This window comes from Mobula birostris, chromosome 15 (genome assembly GCF_030028105.1).
Source record: "Mobula birostris isolate sMobBir1 chromosome 15, sMobBir1.hap1, whole genome shotgun sequence".
Lineage (NCBI taxonomy): Eukaryota > Metazoa > Chordata > Chondrichthyes > Myliobatiformes > Myliobatidae > Mobula > Mobula birostris.
Window position 1 is genome coordinate 46,046,195 of NC_092384.1, and position 22,699 is coordinate 46,068,893.

Genomic DNA, 22,699 nt, shown 5'->3' on the forward strand with positions numbered 1-22,699 from the left:
CTGGACCTGATAGAATGCACCCTCGGGTTCTGAAGGAAGTAGCTGGAGAGATTGCAGAGGCATTAACGATGATCTTTCAAGAATCAATAGATTCTGGCATTGTACCGGATGACTGGAAAATTGCAAAAATTACTCTGCCATTTAAGAAGGGTGGGAGGCAGCTGAAAGGAAACTTACAGACCTGTTAGCCTGACATCAGTGGTTTGGAAGTTGTTAGAATCAATTGTTAGGGATGAGATGACTGAGTACCTGGAGGCACATGACAAGATAGGCCAAAGCCAGCATGGTTTCCTGAAAGGAAAATCCTGCCTGACAAACCTACTGCAATTCTTAGAGGAAATTATAAGCAGGGTAGACAAAGGAGATGTAGTAGATGTGGTATACTTGGATTTTCAGAAGGCCTTTGACAAGGTGCTGCACATGAGGCTACTTAGCCAGATAAGAACCCATGGAATTACAGGGAAATTACTAGCATGGGTGGAGCATTGGCTGGTCGGCAGAAAACAGAGAGTGGGAATAAAGGGATCATATTCTGGCTGGCTGCCGGTTACCAGTGGAGTTCCATAGGGGTCGGTTGTTTACGATGTATGTCAGTGATTTGGACTATGAGATTAATGGATTTGTGACTAAGTTTGCCAATGATACAAAGATAGGTGGAGGAGCAGGTAGTGTTGAGGAAACAGAGAGCTGCAGAGAGACTTAGATAGTTGAGGGAAATAGGCAAAGAAGTGGCAAATGAACTACAATGTTGGAAAGTGTATGGTCATGCACTTTGGTGGAAGAAATAAATGGGCAGAATATTATTTAAATGGGAAGAGAATTCAAAATGCAGAGATGCAAAGGGACTTGGGAGTCATTGTGCAAAATATCTTAGAGGTTAACCTCCAGGTTGAGTTGGTTGTGAAGAAGGCGAATGCAATGTTGGCATTCATTTCTAGAAGTATAGAATATAAGAGCGTGGATGTGATGTTGAGGCTCTATAAGGCACTCATGAGACCACACTTGGAGTATTGTGTGCAGTTTTGGGCTCCTTATTTTAGAAAGGATATACTTGCATTGGAGAGGGTTTAGAGAAGATTCACGAGAATGATTCCAGGAATAAAAAGGTTACCATATGAGGAATGTCTGGCAGCTCTTGGGCTGTATTCCCTGGAGTTCAGGAGAATGAATGGGGATCTCTTAGAAACATTCCGAATGTTAAAAGGCCTGAACAGATTAGATCTGGCAAAGTTAATACCATGGTAGGAGATTCTAGGACAAGAAAGCACGACTTCAGGATTGAAGGACATCCATTTAAATTTGTTGTCACGAGTGACTGTGGAGGCCAATCCGTTGGTGTATTTAAGGCAGAGATGGATACAGTGGCATGCAAAAGTTTGGGCACCTCAGTCAAAATTTCTGTTACTGTGAATAGCTAATTGAGTAAAAGATGACCTGATTTCCAAAAGGCATAAAGTTAAAGATGACACATTTCTTTAATATTTTAAGCAAGATTACTTTTTTTCCCATCTTCTACAGTTTCAAAATAACAAAAAAGGAAAAGGGCCGGAAGCAAAAGTTTAGGCATCCTGCATGGTCAGTACTTAGTAACACCCTCTTTGGCAAGTATCACAGCTTGTAAACGCTTTCTGTAGCCAGCTAAGAGTCTTTCAATTCTTGTTTGGGGGATTTTTGCTCATTCTTCCTTGCAAAAGCCTTCTAGTTCTGTGAGATTCTTGGGTCGTCTTGCATGTACTGCTCTTTTGAGGTCAAGAAGTTCTATTTTAACTTCATCAGCCCACAGGACTGGTTTCCAAAATGAATCAGACTTGCTTAGATGTTCCTTTGAACCTTTGGAATAGAACTTTTTGGATGCAATGAGCAAAGGTATGTTTGGAGAAAAAAGGGTGCAGAATTTCATGAAAAGAATTTCTCTCCAACTGTTAAGCACAGGGGTGGATCGATCATGCTTTGGGCTTGTGTTGCAGCCAGTGGCACGGGGAACATTTACTGGTAGAGGGAAGAATGAATTCAATTAAATACAGGTTTCCCCCGCCATCCGAAGGTAGAGTGTTCCTGTGAAACAATTTGTAAGCTGGAATGTTGTAAAGTGAAGAAGCAATTACCATTTATTTATATGGGAAAAATTTGTGACCGTTCGCAGACCCAAAAAATAACCTACCAAATCATGCTAAATAACACACAAAACCTAAAATAACAGTAACATATAGTAAAAGCAGGAATTGTATGATAAGTACACAGCCTATATAAAGTAGAAATTCTTTTCTGCAATTATTGCACTGTCCACCGTAGTGAAAATCTCACACAAGCGCTCTCGTCAGAAACACTCGGCGCAAGCGCTCTCGGTAGAAACACTCTCTCCTGTAACCTTTAAGCTATGAAGCTGCCAAATCATACCAAATAACACATAAAAATACATAGCCTATATAAAGTAGAAATAATATATGTACAGTGTAGTATCACCTACTGGAATCTGGAAGACAGCGAGCACACTGATGGTGTGTTAGGCTGAGTCGTCGGAGGCTGGGGTGTCATCTCATCATCATCTGTTTCCATCAGGGCAGGCAGGTCATCTTCTTCTATGCCTGCCTGCCTCGATGTCGGAGGTCGAGGTTTGTGGTCTGCTATGGCTGATGTGGAAGGCTTGAAAAATGACAGTATGCTTGACTGCTAGCCTCGTGCATTTTTCTATTGTACAGTTCTTTGTAAGCACTCAAACCATCCTGCAAATATGCCCTAAACCTATGTACCCTTTCAAAATTACAGTCGTACTTTTCTGCAATCATTGTTGTCAATTGCAGTGAAAATCTCACACAGTTGCTTCACGTTCAGTTCCTGGACGACTTCACTTTCGGTCTATTCGCTACTGCATTCGGTTTCGATTGTTATCCTTTCCTCTTCCAATTGCATCAGCTCTTCATCTATCACTTCTTGGTCAAGGCATGCCAAAACCTTTTCAACATCATATTCGTCAACTTCCTCAAGCCAAACTCACTTTGTCTTTACTTTGTTCACCACGATCGAAACGCTTAATTATGTCTAATTTTACACTAAGTGTAACACCCTTACAAGCTCTCTTAGGCTTTTCCGATACCATAGAACTCATCTTGCTAACGAATGCTCAAAATAAATCGACATAAGGCACAGATACTCACAGGCATGCGTTTAAGCAGTGCCAGCTAGAATGCAGTTCCGGGGGAGGAGCTTGGCTGCTCGGGGTGCGCGCTGCCTTTTTTTCGCGCGGTCTTTTTTCGTATCAGTGAAAACACCTTCTATTAGCAAAAACAGGTAACTAATGTAGGTCTTTTGTAGCAGCGAGGTGTCGTAAAGCAAATGTTCAAAAAGCGGGGGGTCACATGCCAGCAAATTGTGGAAGCAAACATCACACCGTCTGTAAAAAAAAAAACGCCGAAGATGAAAAGAGGATGAAAACAGGATAATGAACCTAAACGCACCTCAAAATCCACAATGGACTACCTCGAGGCGCAAGCTGAAGGTTTTGCCATGGCCCTCACAGACCCCTGACCTAAACGTCATCTAGGATCTGTGGATACACCTCAAAAGAGCAGTGCATGCAAGGCGGCCCAAGAATCTCACAGAACTAGAAGCCTTTTGCAAGAATGAATGGGTGAAAATCCCCCAGACAAGAACTGAAAGACTCTTAGCTGGCTACAAAAAGTGCTTACAAGCCGTGATACTTGCCAAAGCGAGCGTTACTAAGTACTGCCAAGCAGGGTGCCCAAACTTTTGTTTCGGGCCCTTTTCCTTTTTTGTTATTTTGAAACTGTAAAAGATGGAAATAAAAAAGTTAAAATATTAAAGAAATGTGTCATCTTTAACTTTATGCCTTTTGGAAATCAGTTCATCTTTTACTCGCTTTGCTATTCACAGTAACAGAAATTTTGACCAGGGGTGCCACTGTAGGTTCATGATTAGCCAGGGCATCAAAGGGTATGGGGTGAAAGCAGGGGAGTGGGGATAACTGGAAGAATTGGATCAGCCCATGATTGAATGGCGGAGCAGACTCGATGGGTTAATGGCTTACTTCTGCTCCTATATCTTATGGTTTTATGGTCTAAGTTGTGTCTTTATTCCCTGGAGCATAGAAGAATGAGGGGAGATTGGATAGAGGTATACAAAATCATGAGTGGTATAAATAAGGTAAGGGCAAGCAGGTTTATTCTGTTGAGGTTGGCTGAAACGAGAACCGGAGGCCATAGGATAAGGATGAAAAGTGAAATATTTAAGGGTGACCTGAGGGGAAACTTCACTCATAGGAGCAAGCTGCCACCTAAGGTGGTAGATGCAGGTTCAGTGACAATATGTAGGTACACAAATGAGAGAAGTGTGATGGGCTATGGTCTTGGTGTAGGTAGATAAGACTAGACAGAAAAGCACATTGGCACGGACTAGAAGGGCCAAATGGGTATGTTTCTGTGCTCTATTACTCTGAGTGCCTTGATGACCTTTTTTCATTAAGACATACGCAGAGAGGAGTATCATGAGAAATTCAGCACAAGTGTCTGTTTGTAAAGCCAGGTAAAAAACTTTATTGTAAAAACAACTGAATTCTGGAATTATGTTTTTGTGTCATTCAGAATTTTTCTGTTCAAAACTATGATTCATTTTAGTTTTCTTCTCTTACTTTCAATGTTTTCCTACATTTGGAAACAAAATCTACTCTTACTTTTTACTTAGTACTGATTTCTAAGGTACTGGCCTCAAGTTGATATCTCAATAACCTGTTGATTACCCTTCCAACACTCCAAATAATTTTCAATACCTCTTTCAAATCTGATTGTCTTCTCTGTTCCAGAGTATGATCCACTAGCTTTCCTCATTTCCTATCAATAAAGTTTCTCATTCTTTTAAGCATTTCTAAATGAAAAAAACCCAAGCTGCCTTAAATATTCCACATCAAGTTTAGTGAATAATTTTGTACATTGTGTTATTTTGTTCTTTTTTTTTCATTGTAGGATTGACCTCCGTAATGACAGGTATAAAAGCCGGATCCCATCCACATCAATTCAGACGAGCGATGAAAAGTCAGCATCTACAAGTTAAGTATTTGCTATTGTAATATAATTTTATTGAAAATCTTGTAAAATAGAGTTCATTTTGAATGTTCTTTTGACTCTTAAGGAGTTCTGAGCTCTAAATTGCAAGTCGTGATTTTATCCTTGCTACAAGATAAATGCATTAGCACAACAGGAACGTTTGGTACCACAGAATTAGAGAAGGGAAAATTAATTGGGGTTTTGGCTCCTAAAGTACTGCTGCAGTCTACTTTGAAAATAACCACATATTAAGTTGCAAGAATGTCAAAATTGTCCTCTGCGGTGATTTTAAAAAGGCAGATTAAACATGCTATAAGACATAGGAGCAAAATTAGGTCATTTGGTCTGTTGAGTCTGCTCTGTGTCACGCAGGTGAGAAACTGCTAGAAAATTCAGCAGTCTAATGAACAAGGAGGCAATTAAAAGAGAGGGAGGACTCTGACTTTGTTTTGATAACACTTTTAATTGTGGCCTTGAGAGAGAGAGAGACAGTACGGCACGAGCTGGGAAGTCACCATGGTAACAACTCAGAGCGGTTGAGCTAACGGATGCCTGGAATTTTGGATGGATTATAAAAAGCGGATCTTTTGGTTTGATAACGGCAGAGGAGACACGACACGAGCGAACTGCGAAGCTACCCGAGAAACCACTGGTGAAGTTTAAGACCACCACGAGGGTGGAGGCCACAGACCGATTAATTTTGACCCGTGATTACCAGTGCTGGTAAGAGCTTGCCTGTGGGGGTCTGCTGGTGGTGAACCTGTGCCATGGGTTAGTAGACCGTTCCCTAGAACGGGCTCTGGCCATCTGTGTCTGTGTGGGGATCACATGAAGTGACTCTGAAGACTTCAGAAGCAAGAACAACTAAAGCTGCCAACTTGAACATCAACTCAATCATCTCTCTTCCCCCCCCCTCCCCCCCTCCCCCCCCTCTCTCCCCCCCGCCCCATCAATTCAATTCAACTCAATGCAACACAAAGTAAACTGAACTGCTTAAACTTACCTGAAACCGTAAGACTGATATCTACCTCCCGGACTATTATTTTTTTTGTATCCACACACACATTTAAGGACATATATATATATATGTATAGAACAGTTTATAACCTGTATTGTATGATTCTGTTTAATGATACTAATTCGTAGTAGTAATAAATATAGTCTTAATTTATAGTAAACCGGACTCCAGGTGTGTTCCATTTCTGCTGGTCCTTTTCAACCTGTCATGGGGTTCGTGACATCTGCCATTCAATCTTAGCTGATCCTTTTTTCCCCTCAGCCCCATTCCCTGGCCTTCTCCCGTAATGTTTGATGCCCTGTCCAATCAAGAACCTGTCAAGCTCTGCCTTAAATACACCCAATGACCTGGCCTTCACAGCTGCCTGTGGTAATAAATTCCTCAAGTTCACCACCTGGCTAAAGAAATTTCTCTGCATCTCTATTTTAAATGGACGCCCCTCTATCTTGAGGCTGTGCCCTCTAGTCCTAGACTCCACCACCGTGGGAAACATCCTTTTCACATGTACTTTGTCTAGGTCTTACAACATTCGTAAGGTTTCAATGCCCCACTCATCCTTCTAAGTTCCAGCTAGCTCACACCCAGAGCCGTCAAATGTTCCTCGCATGATAACCCTTTCATTCCCGGAATCATCCTTGTGAACCTCAACTGAACCCTCTGCAATGCCAGCACATCTTTACTTAGATGAGCCCAAAACTGATCACAGTACTCAAGGTGAGACATCACTACTGCTTTATAAAGCCACAGCATCAAATCCCTGCTCTTATGTTCTAGATTTCTTGAAATGAATGCTAACATTGCATTTGCCTTCCTCACCAACGACTCTACCTGCAAGTTAACCTTTAGGGTGTTCTGTACAAGGAGCACCAAGTCCCTTTGCAACTCAGGTTTTTGGATTTTCTCCCCATTTAGAAAATTGTCTGCACATTTATTACTGCTACAAAGTGCATGACTATGCATTTTCAAACATTGTATTTCATTTGCTACTCTCTTGCCCATTCTCTTAATCTAAGACCTTCTGCAGCCTACCTGTTTCCTCAGCACTACCTGCCCCTCCACCAATCTTCATATCATCTGCAAACTTGGTAACAAAGCCATCTATTCCATTGCCTAAATCATTGATATACAGCATAAAAAGAAGCGGCCCCAGCGCCAAGCCTGCAGAACACCACTAGTCACTGGCAGCCAACCAGAAAAGGATTATTTTATTCCCACTTGCTGCCAATCATCCAATGCTCTAACCATGCCAGCAACTTTCCTGTAATGCCATGGGCTCTTAACTTGGTGAGCAGACTCGTGTGGCACCTTGTCAAAGACCTTCTGAAAGTCCAAATATACAACATCCACTGCATCCATTTTCTCTCTCCAACTTGTAGTCTCTTCAAAGAGTTCCAACAGGTTTGTCAGGCAAGATTTTCCCTTAAGGAAACCATGCTGACTTTGCACTATCTTGTCCTGTGTCACCAAGTACTCCATAACCTCATCCTTAATTGACTCCAACATCTTCGCAACTACTGAGCAAGTTACTTGGTCTATAATTTCCTTACTGCTGTCTTCCCCCTTTCTTAAAGAGTGTAGTGATATTTGCTGTTTTCTAGTCCTCTGGCACCTAGCCAGAGTCCAATTATTTTTGTAACATCATTGCTCATGTCTCCACAATTTCCACTGCTACCTCTTTCAGAACCCGAGGGTGCAGTTCATCTGGTCTGAGTGACTTATGTACTCTTCGGTCTTTCAACATTTTGAGCACTTTCTCCCTTGTGATAGTGACTGCACTCACTCCTCTTCCCTCACACCCTTCAACATTTGGCACACTGCTAGTGTCTTCCATAGTGAAGACTAATACAAAATACTCATTTAGTTCATCTGCCATCTCTTTGGCACGTTATTATTTCTCTGGCCTCGTTTTCTAGTGGTCTCATATCCACTCTCTTCTCTCTCTTAGTTTTCTACATACTTGTAAAAGCTTTATCTATCCACTTTGATATTCCCTCCTAATGATTCTTTCAGTTGCTTTCTTTAGGGTTTTAAAAGCTTCTCAATCCTTTCTCTTCCCACTAATTTTTGCTTTGTTTTATGCCCTGTTTTGCTTTTACATTAGCATTGATTTCCCTTGTCAGCCACTGTGGTACTATTTTGCCATTTGAATACTACTTTGTTTTTGGAATACATCTATCCTGCGTTTTCCCAGACCTCAAGCTATTACTGCTCTGCTGTCATCCCTGCCAGCATCTCCTTCCAACTTACTTTGGCCAACTCCTCTCTCATACCACTAAGTTCCTTTACTCCACTGAAATACTGCTACATCAGGCTTTATTTCCTCCCTATCAAATTTCAAGTTGAACTCAAATCATACTGTGATCACTGCCTTTTAAGAGTTCTTTTACCTTAAGCTCCCTAATCACCTCTGGTTCATTACATAACACCCAATCCGGTATAGCTGATCCCCTTAGTAGGTTCAATGACAAACTGCTCTAAAAAGCCATCTTGTAGGCATTCAGCAAACTCACTCTCCCGAGGTCCATTTCCAACCTGATTTTTCCAATCGACCTGCATGTTGGAATCCCCCATGACTATCATAACATTGCCCTTTTGACATGCCTTTTCTATTTCCTGTTGTAATCTGTGGTCCACATCCCAGCTACTGTTGGGAGGTCTGTATGTAACTGCCATCAGGATCCTTTTATCCTCGCAGTTTCTTAACTCAACCCACAAGGGTTCAAGATCTTCCAATCTTATGTCACATCTTTACCAGCAGAGCCATGCCACCACCCCCCACCACCTACCTTCCTGTCCCTCCAATACAACATGTAACCTTGAACATTTAGCTCCCAACTACAACCATCCTTCAGCCATGATTCAGTGATGCCACAACATCATACCTGATAATCTGTAATAGTGCAACAAGATCATCCACCTTACTTCTTATACTCCGTGCATTAAGATATAACACTTTGAGTCCTGTATTTGCTACCCTTTTTTGATTCTGCATCCCTACTGCACTGATACTCAACCTGCTGGCTGCAAATTTATCAAAGACCTTCTAAAAGTCCAAATATACAAGATCCTCTGTATCCCTTTTATCTCTCCAACCTGTAGTCTCCTCAAAGAATTTCAACAATTTTGTCAGACAAGATTTTCTCTTAAGGAAACCATGCTGACTTTGTCCTATCTTGTCTTGTATCACCAAGTACTCCGTAACCTCATCCTTAACAATTGACTCCAACATCTTCCCAGCTACTGAGGTCAAGCTAACTGGTCTGTAATATCCTTTCTGCTGCCTTCCCCTTTTCTTAAAGAATGGAGTGACATTTACCTGTACTTACCCCACCCAATCTCCTTATTTATTTTCCCCCTCTCCTGATGAAATCAAAAATGTATCTCCAAGTGGATAGTCATGCCACAGGATGGACTAAGATATTTGAGTAATCATTACACTCTTGTATTTTCTTAGACAAGAGGAAACAAGGAAGTGAATTGATTTGAGATTTGGGTTGGAGTTAGGGAGATGGGTCCTGTCATTATTTGCTACTGTTTCATTTAAAACAACATGTTAAAATATTACAAGTACATTGGTTATATTTTCTATTTATGCATCTATTATTTTTGATTAAAAGAAATTAAATGCAAAGAGATTTTATAAAACGGTGTGAAAAATACTAAATATGTTCATTTAGTTGCATAAATGCATTAAAATTTAATGTATGGTTATTGTAAATTCTCTATTTTCTGTATATTCTAATAAAATAACTAAAATCGAAGGGATGGAATCATTAACCTTTACTCTCTAAAGGTGCTGCCTGGCCTGGTGTGATTACGCTGCGTTGTTTTCATATCTATTCTTCCCATTATCAGCATGTATACAATTGTTTTACACAGACTTTTGCAGTTTCTGAACCCAGATCCATTGAACACGGAAGCTGTACTTCATCCACAACAGGTAACCTATTGAAGTGAAAATTATCCATGTTCACTTCAATTTTATTTTATTAAATTTATTGAGATATTTGGTAAGCATGTATCATGTAATTGAGTACTAATGTGATGTCATTGTTCAAGGAATAATGGTTATAACCTGGTAAGTTGAATATTCATAATTGAATATTGAAATCATGTTTGTATGTTGTTTGAAGGAGGATTTTTTTCTTTATCCTCTTGCCTCACCCTTCTCACCTATTACTTTAAGATTCTGCATATATCTTTTGTGAAATCTGAAGACTGAGTCATAGCAACATTTCTTTCAGGGAATAAACTGTTTAAACATATTATAGATGTTTCTGTTTTGAGGCCTGATTCCTATGGCTAGCTTCTGTTTGTGACATAGTTACAATGAGTTAACAATTTTTTGTTTACACTGGATTGACTTGTATAATACAACATTAAAGCGAGGTCATGTCTGTTCTTACAGTTTGATGTAATAAATCTCGGTAGGATTTATTGCATTGAAGGGCAGGAGTTTTCCTATGTCTCTGTTCAGTATTTTCTCATTATTCACTATGACTGAAATGTATTATCTGGCCATCACTGTTTATGGAGTCTAGTGTGTATAAAGTGTATTTCCTGCGTACATGGGACACCTTGAAAAATTAGTCTTCCTTCTCCAGTAATGATTACAACCAAGGTCATCAGTGCCCTCGGCTGCCAATACCTTGGGCTGTAAAATTACTGTCTGAAAATACTTCCCTCCTGTCTTTCCTCATTTAAGACACAATAAAATTTGCCAGGTCTGTGCCCTCATCATAGTGTAGTTGGATTAAATTTACTGGACAACACTTGTGTGAAGCATCTTGGAAACATTTGTTAAGTTAAGAGCACTTAGTAAATACCATGGATCAGTTTTCTAAAGAAAATTGGTTGCTCTTTTTTGATTAACAATTACTTTTTGTATAGGACGAACATGTTTTTTGTGTTGGGCATTGATTTTCTTTTTAAAGTTTTAGTAGTTAAGTCTAAGTAAAACCTTGGTCATACCAAATCCTGTATTCTGTTTTCCAGCCAACCTTGGCAAATGCTTTTGACCAAAGCAATGGACTCCTGGTGCATTCTGTTATCAAACTGATCCCATGTACTAGAATGGAAATGGCACCAATTTCTCTGGATTTAAAAAAGGTAATTTTCTTTCATAGAACATAATTCAAACTTTTTTTTAAACACGTTTATAGCTCAGTGAAACTGAAATTGACACAAAGTTCAGCTGTAACCTTTTAACAAAGAATATAACATACACAGCAAGTTCTTTGGTTGTCTCCAACATTCTTGTTTATTTCTATTAGTTTAGGTCTACGCCGTAGGTATGGCGTAGCTGCGTACCCTATGCTTTAGCCTGACGTGCACCTCCCCAAAAATGTAACTACGCGTTGCAGTGACGCAGACGGCGACAACTGTGATTGGTCCGCTTGTTAGCATTGCATTTCCTCCTACGCTGCAATAGCTTCCCATTGGGGGACTGAAGGGCAGGGAAGGAACTCTGGCTGCAATGCTTTCCGTAACAGACCTCTGAAATTATGGAGGACCTTGTGCTTGACGCCAGTTTGTAGCTAGTTGCTACAGTCTGTTGACTTCCACCTGAAGCTAAAACTCGAATGGTGATTGCCAGTCCCTGAGTATACTGTGTGTACACTGATGCGAAATAAATGGTTGGAGACGATGAGCCAAATCGTCAAATCTACCTACCGACATCTGAAAATATTTGAAATGCATTTCCTTGTCCATGTCTCTCAGTGGCCAGACAAGCACAGAAAATTCGCCCTCCTTCAGTTTCAGTTGCCATTGTTTGAAGTTTGAGTTTCTTCGTGTTGAGTTTCAATATGAGGAAACTCAACACAGTGGCATAGAAACCCCACCGCCAACTAGCATTTTGGTGGTCAATTGCAGAGCGACGCAGACACACCAATGCACAAGTATAAATGCTCACAACGGCGTAGGCTACTTCGCAGAAGTATAAATCAGCCTTTAGACGTAGGAGCAGAATTAGGCCATTCAGCTTTTTGAGCCTGCTCTGCCACTCCATCATGGCCGATTTATTGTCCCACTCAACCCCATTCTCCTGCCTTCTCCTCATAACCTTTGACACTTTGACTAATCAAGAACTTATCAACCTCCACTTTAAATACACCCAATGACATGGCCTCTACGGCTGTTTATGGCAATGAATTCCACAGACCCACTACCCTATAGCTCATGAAATTCCTTCTCATCTCTGTTTTAAGTGGACATCCCTCTAATCTGAGGCTGCGCTCTCTGGTCTTAGATGCACTCACTGTAGAAAACATCCTCTCCACATCCACTTTATCTAGGCCTTTCAATATTCAATAGATTTCAATGTGATCCCTCTCATTCCTCTAAACTCCAGTGAATACAGGCCCAGACCTCCTCATCTGTTAACCATTTAATTTCAGAATCATTCTCGTGAAACTCCTCCGGACTCTCTCCAACGCCTGCACATTTTTTTGTGATAAGGATCCAATACTGCTCGTAATATTCCAATTGCAGTCTGAACAGTGTCTTATAAAGCCTCAGCATTACATACTTGTTCTTATGTTCTAGTCCTCAAATTGAAATGAATGCTTGCACTCCATTTGCCTTCCTTATCACCAACTCAACCTGCAAGTTAATCTTTAGGGAATCCTACATAAGAACTTCCAAGTCCCTTTGCACCTCGGTTTTGGAATTTCTCTCCGTTTAGAAAATACTCTACGCCTTTATTCCTTCTACCAAAGTGCATGACCATACACTTCCCTACACAACATTCCACCTGCCATGGCTTTGCCCATCTGTCTAACTCCTTCTGTAGACTCCCTGCTTCCTCAACACTAACTGCCCCTTCACCTTTCTTTGTATTGTTCACAAAGTGTGGCACAAAGCCATCAATTCCATTATTATGGGTAGCCTCCAACCTGATGGCATGAACATTGACTTCTCTAACTTCCACTAATGCCCCACCTCCCCCTCGTACCCCATCTGTTATTTATTTTTATACACACATTCTTTCTCTCACTCTCCTTTTTCTCCCTCTGTCCCTCTGACTATACCCCTTGCCCATCCTCTGGGTTCCCCCCCCACTGTCTTTCTTCCCGGACCTCCTGTCCCATGATCCTCTCGTATCCCCTTTGCCAATCACCTGTCCAGCTCTTGGCTCCATCCCTCCCCCTCCTGTCTTCTATCATTTTGGATCTCCCCCTCCCCCTCCCACTTTCAAGTCTCTTACTAACTCTTCCTTCAGTTAGTCCTGATGAAGGGTCTCGGCCTGAAACGTTGACTGTACCTCTTCCTAGAGATGCTGCCTGGCCTGCTGCGTTCACCAGCAACTTTGATGTGTGTTGCTTGAATTTCCAGCATCTGCAGAATTCCTGTTGTTTCCATTATTCAAATAATTGACATGTAACTTGAAAAGAAGCAGTCCTAATGCAGATCCCAGTGGAACACTATTAGTCACTTGCAGCCAACCAACCAGATAAAGCCTCTTTTATTCCCATTCTCTGCCTCCTGCCAATCAGCCAAGGTTCTATCCATGCTAATACACTTCTTGTAATACCATGGGCTTTTGTTAAGCAGCCTTATGTGCATCACCTTGTCAAAGGCCTTCTGAGAATCTAAGTAAACAACATCAACTGACTCTCCTTTGTTTATCCCGTTTGTTATTTCCTCAAAGAATTCCATAAGATTTGTCAGGCAAGATTTCCCTTTAATCAAACCATGCTGACTTCGGCCTGTTTTATCGTGCCTCCAAGTACCTTGAAACGTCATCCTTAATAATGGACTCCAACATCATCCCAACCACTAAAGTCAGGCTAACTGGCCTATAACTTCCTTCTACCTTCCTCTCTTCTTATAGAGTGCAGTGACATTTGGATAAAAATCACGCAGCAATACATTATATAAACTTCACAGATGTAATGTAGAATTATGAAGCACATTAGTTCATGGACTGTAGTTTCCTTATATATTACCTGCCTTGTTTTACCTGAAGGAATTGTGCTATAAAATTACTGGTTGACATGTCATGCTAGCTTAGTGGTGTTCAGCCAGGGGCCACGGTTAGAATTTATTTGCAGTTTAGCAAGTTTCATGCTACTACCTATAAATATATTTATTTTGAGAAATGCAACTTTGGCAGTGTTTAGACTAAATTTTAATTCAGTATTATATCTTTAAATGGTATTAATTTATTACTGTCACATGTACTAAGATGCTGTGAAAAAGCTCTTCTTGCATATGGTTTATAAAAATCAAATAATTTCAATGTGCATTGAGCTAGAAAAAGGTTAAAATAATATCAGTGCAGATTAACATGTAAAAACTACTAAAAAAAATGTAATGCAATTATACAATAAAGTGCGAGATCATAATGAGGTACATTGTGAGGACGAGGGCATCTTACCATAAAAGAGGTTGGTTTGAGAGTCTAATAACAGGGATAGCAGCTGTTCTTGAAAATGGTGGTACATGTTTTCTGGCTTTGGTATCTTCTTAAGCACAAGATAGTCTGCAGATGCTGGAACTCTAAAGCAACACACACAAAATGCTGGAGAAACTCAACAGGTCAGGCAGCATTTATGGAAAAGGTGAGCAGTCAACGTTTTGGGCTGAGACCTTTCTTTAGGACAGAGAAGGAAGGGGGAAGATGCTTGAAGTTAAAAGGAGGAGGGAGGGCAAAGAGGCTAGTTAGAAGCCAGCTGGGTGAGAAAAGTCAAGGGCTGGAGAAGAAAGAATCTGATAGGAGAAGAGAGTGGACAATAGGAGAAGGGAAGGAAGAGGGGCCCCAGTGGGAAGTAATTGGCAGGTGAGAAGTATCTTCTGCCTGATGAGAGAGGGAAGAAGAGAGAATGTCTGGGGTGAATGGTGTCTGTGATTATGTTGGTTGCTTTACTGAAACAGTGAGAAATACAGATGGAGTACATAGAGCAGAGGCTGGTTTCTGTGATGTGATGAGCTGTGTCTACAACTCTCCGCAGTTTCTTGTGATCATGTGCAGAACAGTTGGCATACCAAGTCATTTTGCATCCAGACTATGCTTTCTATGGTGAATCGATAGAAATTGATTAGAGTTGTTGGGGACATGCCAAATTTCTTTAGTCTCCCAAGGAGCTAGAGACATTAATGACCTTTCTTGGCCATGACATCAACATAATTGGATAAGGGCAGGTTATTGGTGATGTTTGTAACTAGGATCTTGAAGCTCTCAACCTCAACCCTATTGTTGTAAACAGCAACATGTGCACCGAACCCTCTCCTCTGCCATTCTGAAGTCAATGAGCAGCTCTTTTGTTTGGATAATATTGAGGAAAGGTTATTGTCATGACATGTCATTAGCTCTTTATCTTCTTCCTTTAATTGAGCTCATTATTATTTAAGATGCATCCCACTACAGTGGTATCATCTGTAAATTTGTAAATGGAGTTGCAGCAGAATTTAGCCACACAGTCAAGAGTGTACAAGGAGTAGAGTAGGGGGCTGTGGACACAATCTAGTGGAGCATCAGTGTTTAGAATTATCATGGTGGAGGTGTTGCTGCCTTTCCTTACTGATTAGAGTCTATTGGTCAGAAAGTCAAGGATCCAGTTGCAGAGGGATACATTAGCTCACAGGGTCTGGAGTTTGGTGATGAAATTGCTTGGAATGAAAGTATTAAAGGCAGGATTTTTACAATTTCTTCTTTCCAAAAAAGAAGAAATTTTCGAATGGAAAAAGGATGCAACTGTAGCTGACTAGAGAAGTCAAAGCCAAAGTTAAAGCAAAGGAGAGATCATACAAGGAAGCAAAAATTAGTGGGAAGACAGAGGATTGGGAAGTTTTTAAAAGCTTACAAAAGGAAACTAAGAAAGTCATTAAGAGGGAAAAGATTAACTATGAAAGGAAGCTGGCAAATAATATCAAAGAGGATACTAAAAGCTTTTTCAAGTATATAAAGAGTAAAAGACAGGTGATAGTAGATATAGGACTGATAGAAAATGATGCTGGTGAAATTGTAATGGGAAATAAGGAGATGGCAGAGGAACTGAACGAGTATTTTGCATCAGTCTTTTCTGAGGAAGACATCAGCAGTATACTGGACACTCAAGGGTGGCAGGGAAGAGAAGTGTGCGCAGTCACAATTACGACAGAGGAAGTACTCAGGAAGCTGAATAGTCTAAAGGTAGATAAATCTCCTGGACCAGATGGAATGCACCCTCGTGTTCTGAAGGATTTACAATTTTTTGAGGAAATTACAAGTAGGCTAGACCAGGGAGATGTAGTGGATGTTGTATATTTGGATTTTAGAAGGCCTTTGACAAGGTGCCACACATGAGGCTACTTAACAAGATAAGAGCCCATGGAGTTACGGGAAAGTTACATACGTGGATAGAGCGTTGGCTGATTGGCAGGAGGCAGAGAGTGGGAATAAAGGGATCCTATTCTGGTTGGCTGCCGGTTACCAGTGGTGTCCCACAGGGGTCCATGTTGGGGCCACTTCTTTTTACATTGTACATCAACGATTTGGATTATGGAATAGATGGCTTTGTGGCTAAGTTTGCTGACGGTACAAAGATAGGTGGAGGGGCTGGTAGTGCTGAGGAAACAGAGTCTGCAGAGAGACTTGGATAGATTGGAAGAATGGGCAAAGAAGTGGCAAATGAAATACAATGTTAGAAAGTGTATGGTTATGCACTTTGGCAGAAGAAATAAATGGGAAGACTATTATTTAAATAGGGAGAGAATTCAAAGTTCTGAGATGCAACAGGACTTGGGAGTCCTCGTACAGGATACCCTTGAGGTTAACCTCCAGGTTGAGTCGGTGGTGAAGAAGGCGAATGCAATGTTGGCATTCATTTCTAGAGGAATAGAATATAGGAGCAGGGCTGTGATGTTGAGGCTCTATAACGCACTGGTGAGACCTCACTTGGAGTACTGTGGGCAGTTTTGGTCTCCTTATTTAAGAAAGGATGTGCTGACGTTGGAGACGGTACAGAGAAGATTCACTAGAATGAGAGGGTTAACATATGAGGAATGTTTGTCCACTCTTGGACTGTATTCCTTGGAGTTTAGAAGAATGAGGGGAGACTTCATAGAAACATTCTGAATGTTGAAAGGCATGGACAAAGTGGATGTGGCAAAGTTGTTTCCCATGATGGGGGAGTCTAGTATGAGAGGGCATAATTTAAGAATTGCAGGGCGTCCATTCAGAACAGAGGTGCGAAGAAATTTTTTTAGCCAGAGGGTGGTGAATCTGTGGAATCTTGCCACAGGCGGCAGTGGAGGGCAAGTCATTGGGTGTATTTAAGGCAGAGGTTGATAGGTATCTGAGTAGCCAGGGCATCAAAGGTTATGGAAAGAAGGCGGGAGAGTGGGACTAAATGGGAGAATGGATCAGCTCATGATAAACTGGCAGAACAGACTCGATGGGCCGAATGGCCAACTTCTGCTCCTTTGTCTTATGATTCTGGTCAGTAAACAGTATCCGATGTAGGTGTCTTTACTGTCCAGATGTTTCAGAGGCAAGTGCAGGACCAGGGATATGGTGTCTGCTGTAGACTTGTTGCAACTGGAGGCAGATTGCAGTGGACTGAGGTTGAAATGGGTAGCCACTGGGAGAACCTGCCTTTTGCGGTAGACAGAGCAAAGGTACTTGTTATGAAACTCCAATAGAAGAATGTACCTTTTTAAATAAAAATAATGGTCTTTCTCAGTGTTACGATATTTGCTTTTATATTTATGAAAAATATATTTCCTTGCCGGTATTAACCTGTTGTTAGCCTTACATTGCTTGGAAAATGATCATACTGCAAGTACATTGTTTAAAATTCACAGATGATACACAGATTTATTGTTTTCTTAACACCTTAATTCATGGGATGCAGTTCTTTTATATATCACCTGGCTTGTTTTATCTGAAGGAACTGAGCAAGAAAAAGATTGATCTTGATATCGTCCAAGCTTACTGCTGGCCAGCCATAGGCCGTGGTTGTGATTTAGTTGCAGTATCACAGAAAGGAGATAATCCTCTTTTGTACCTCCCTCCATTGTTGACACTTCTACAGTTGCCATCCGTGTACAGTTTCCAACCCAAGCGAAATTTGGTAAGGACTGAAGTAGATTTTTTTTTGGATATTATAATGGAAGCACAAACTTTGGTGTGTAAATGTTGCACTGAAATGTCAACTATTTGTTGCACCATAGCTAAAATACAAACTTCTTAGGAGTTATAGCTTGTGGTATTTAGCAGGATTAATAAAGATTGCTCTCTTTGCTTTTGTCCATCCTCTCTCAAGTATATTTTTCTGCTTACCAACAATTGCTTAACTTTCAGGAATAAATACAGAAAATTCTGAAATACTCAGGTTAAGCAGCAACTATGTTGAGAGAAACAGAATTAATATTTCAGTTTATTGTCCTTTCACCAAAAATAAGAATCAGTGGAGTTTTTTTTAAAAAGGTTTTTAAATTGCAGAGGAAGTTTATGGGAAATGAAGTGCATAGTACTGGCGGAGCCAGCTGAAAGAGGATAGTAAAGGATAATGAATTGGAAAGAGTGTGTCTGGGATGAATGTTTCTGAGAGGGCATTTGTGTGTAATTACCAGAATCAGGTGTTGGGGGAGGGGCGTGGAGTTGTGGAAGTTGAATGTTGGGATGAAGAGTAAAAGGCTGAAATTAGGATTTCAGGCTAATTCTCTGAAATTTCTGAATTCAGTTTGGCACCCTGAGGGCTGTAATGTGTCAGAATTTGAGAAGTTATTCATTGAAGCTGTGTGAGCTTTGTGAGAACATAGTAGGAGGCCAAAATGCGACTGGTTTTCACAGCCAATTTATATTATGAAGCATTCTTTTCATTATTTTGCTTTTGGAATTGTTAAAGAAGCACATTTAAATTCATTTTAATTGAAGATTTGTTACTTTTAGCATGAGAATTATGAATCAGTTACTGCCCTTAATTATTTCCCTTAATTTATTATGTAAAATAGAATAGGTTCCCTTAAGTGAGTTAACACAAGAAAGTAGCATGTACACCACCTAGCCCCTCAAGTCCGTCCCGCCTTTCAACCTGATCAGTTTAAGCTTCTCTGGTTTAAAGTCATCTACTGTGCCAGTTCCCCAAAACCCTCAATTCCCCATACTTTAAAAAATGTATCTGCCTTCACCTTAAGTACATGTGATCATCTACTATCACAACCCAATGTGGTTGTAAAATCCAGAAATTTAATGTACTCTGCTCAAAGAAATTTCTGCACAGCTGTTTCAATTAACTGGGTCTTATCTTGTTTTCCCCTTAATATACAAATTGGTGAAATGCAGCTAGTACTTAAAATGTCCTACAAAACTCTGGTGTCAATATTTCATTACAATGGTAAATTTTTAATTTTGTGGATTTCATTGTGTAAAATTGTTCAGTTTAGTTCTTCTGAAATACTTGTTCTGGACCTGACTTGGTTAAAATGATCATATCCTCAACTTTGTACAAGGACCTTTATTTTATGACTTTAATAAAATGTCCAAGACTGGTTATTCTTCAGTGGAGATTTTCCGCATAGTAGCAAATGTAATCAAATGCATTTTTATGTTCATATAGATCCTACAATTCTGATTAGTGGACTTCACTTCCCAAGTTCTCATAGACCCTTCTGTAACCTCCTTTAGTTCTTATTAACAGTCAATATTTGCAGAGAGCACTTTTGCATAAATAATTTTTTCCTTTATTTTTCGCAAAATAAAATATAGCCGTTAATATCCACAAATATTTCAAAGTTCAAAGTAAATTTATTGTCAAGTACATATGTCACCATATACAACCCTGAGATTAATTTTTGTAGGCATACTCAATACATCTATTGAATAATAACCATAACAGTATCGGTGAAGGACTGCTCAACTTTGGTGTTCAGAGTGCAGAAGACAACAAACTGTGCAAATAAAAAAGAAAGAAAGAATGATAAATAAACAATAAGTATTGAGAACATCAGATGAAGTGTTCTTGAAAGTGGGAGTACTTCAAGGATGGAGCGAGTGAGGTTATCTCTTTGGTTCAAGAGCTTGATGATTGAGTATATGACTCTTGAGGCTCACCAAATGCTTGCTGCTTCCATAGGACTAGTGAGTAATCATTAATTAAAAAAATAATCATTTACATGCACAGGTTAAAATGTTATAACCACTATTGGACACAGTAGTTATTATTTTTGCCTCATATATGCAGCCATCTCTATCCAAATTATTGCAGGTCTCTAATAATGGTATGTTAAAGTATCCATGGTAAGACTAGGTTTACTCTTCTAATGGTACATGATCATCCCTTTCCACTCAACCTTTTGCAGTAGGTTACTAAGGTTAATATTTGAAGTTGGTGCCTAATGGGTTAAGCTTCTGTTGTATTTATTGCAAGTGTGACTAGCAATCTCACCAGTAAACTACTCCAGATATTTGAAAGTGCAGATAAGTGAAAGGTCAAACATTCAGGAAGAGAAAAGAGGGAAATGAACCTCGACAGTGGACACATTTTGGAGATGTCCAGGAAATTATTGATTTTCGAGGGCAGTTCAATAAGGTATTGGTTTTATTGATTAATTATAATTCCTGTCCATGACAGACAAATAATTAGATTTTAATATCTAGATTGAAGTAGTCATCAGTTGTTTTACTTTGTTTTTGAATATCTAATTTATGCATGTAATATTAATGATTAGCCTGTATTTGTTTTCATTTGAACAATAGCCAGTAGCAATAATTGTGTGCCCTGGACAACAGAAAGCCCATTTTGTATGCCAGGAATTAATTGATTTGACGCAGTTTTCACGACCACTTAATCTGTCATTGCTTTTGGTTGGACAAGATCCAGAAGAGAGTAAGAAAATCAAACTTGCCAAAGGATGTAAGTATATCATTTGTAATTTCTAGCAGAATTGTTTGCTATTAGTGTGAAAAAAAATAGCATGTGGATTTTAATGAACTCTGCTCAGTTCATATTTACGTACAAGTAGTCTCATAGAGTGGCATCAATTCATATGAAGCAAAAACTTGACTGAAACGATTATATTTTCACGTGTGCTTTGGCTAATCTTTCTAATTATAAAAGAAAACCAAAAAATCTGCAGATGCTGGAAATATGAATTAAAACAAAATATGACTGGAGACATTCAGCAGATCAGTCAGCATCTGGGGGAAATGGTTAATTTTTTTGGATCCAGAATATGGAAAGAGTGTAAAAAGCAAGATAATTTTCAGGAGAGAAGATGGGTGGAGGGAGGTGGGAGAAGCAGTTGTATAGACCAAATGGAATATGTCTGGCAGTTCACAGGAGGCCACTGACAGAAAGGTCAGAGTAAATAATGAGCCAATCTGAGGCTCAAATCACATGTGTTCCACAGACTGATTTTCCATTTAGTGTATGGTTTTTCCAGTGTAAAGGAAGACCACACTGAACCACAAATGTAGTTCACTAGATTGGAAGAAATGCTACTGAGTTAATTAGAAGAACTTTTGAGTAACTGGGTGACATGAAGGAAAAAGGACTGAAATAATGTAATGCAGTGTATAGGACCATAAGATATAGGAACAGAATTAAGCCATTTTGCCCATCGAATCTGCTATGCTATTTCATCATGGTTGGTTCAATTTTCCCTTCAGCCCTAATCTTCTGCTGTATCCCCATATTCCTTCATACCCTGACCAATCAAGAATCTATCAAACTGCTTTAAGTATACATAAAGACTTGGTCTCCACAGCAGCCTGTGGCAAAGAATTCCACAGAATGTTTGCACTTGAAGAAATCCTGCTAAGTTCCCACAGCCATTCAGCCTGTTCCTGAGTTGAAGATGAAATGGATGTGGTCTTTTATTCTTGAGTGTAAAATTTCCGTGATCTCCCCATTGCAGCAGAAAGCAGACTACTGTGAAATATGGACGAGAACAGCTGTAGCAAGAGACAGGTTTAATGTGAGAGCACCCATGGTGACCTCCATGGGCAAAGCAGTTCAGACATCTCTGAGACTATCTAAAGAATTAATGTTTTGGTGAGGAGAGTGAGTGTTGGCACATAAAAGTCATGGTTTCAGTGGAAATGGTGTCAATAAAATATCCTTTTAGCAAATAATAAGTATCATTTTTCAAATGATTAAGGTTGAAAATTAATTTAGCTGTTGAGTTCTGTGTAGAAGTCCCTTGACATAATTTTGGGTAGGTTTATAAACTCATATAATTGTAGAATAGAACGAGGCTATTTGGCCAACCTAGTAGGTGGCAACTCTTAGAGCAACCCTGTCACTTCTTTCTCAAACAATTGCAGAGGTCTAGCAAAGATGGTCCAATTCCAATTCCTTTTAAAATTACTCCTATTCTGTGTTAGTATTCTTATCAATTTCAGGTCCTCATTCTGCTATTGAATTTATAAATGATCCTTCACAATCTCTTTGTTTTCTCCAAAATTATATATCTATACCTTCTTGTCCTTAAACCATTTTTTCATGGGGACAACTTTGATCTATTTATCTTATCTGAACCCATATGATCATGTGCACCTTTATCAGATCTCTCCTTAGTCTTTTTTGTTTCAAGATAATAATCCCAACTTCATTCATCTAACTCAAAGGACTGTCACTGGCAATGCAGTCTAGTTTGCCATTCAATCACAACTGATTTTTTTTTTCTCTCAACCCCA

General features: G+C 39.8%; 1 protein-coding gene across 1 annotated transcript in view; it reads left to right on the plus strand.

The window, feature by feature from the left end:
* Positions 1-22,699, plus strand: part of tdrd12 (tudor domain containing 12) — a 197,954-nt gene that overhangs the window by 62,814 nt on the left and 112,441 nt on the right. The window contains exons 11-15 of the mRNA XM_072279710.1: positions 4,977-5,057; positions 9,952-10,015; positions 11,071-11,184; positions 17,949-18,131; positions 20,759-20,915. Of these exons, the coding sequence (XP_072135811.1) occupies positions 4,977-5,057; positions 9,952-10,015; positions 11,071-11,184; positions 17,949-18,131; positions 20,759-20,915 (599 nt within the window). The remainder of the gene's footprint in view (positions 1-4,976; positions 5,058-9,951; positions 10,016-11,070; positions 11,185-17,948; positions 18,132-20,758; positions 20,916-22,699) is intronic.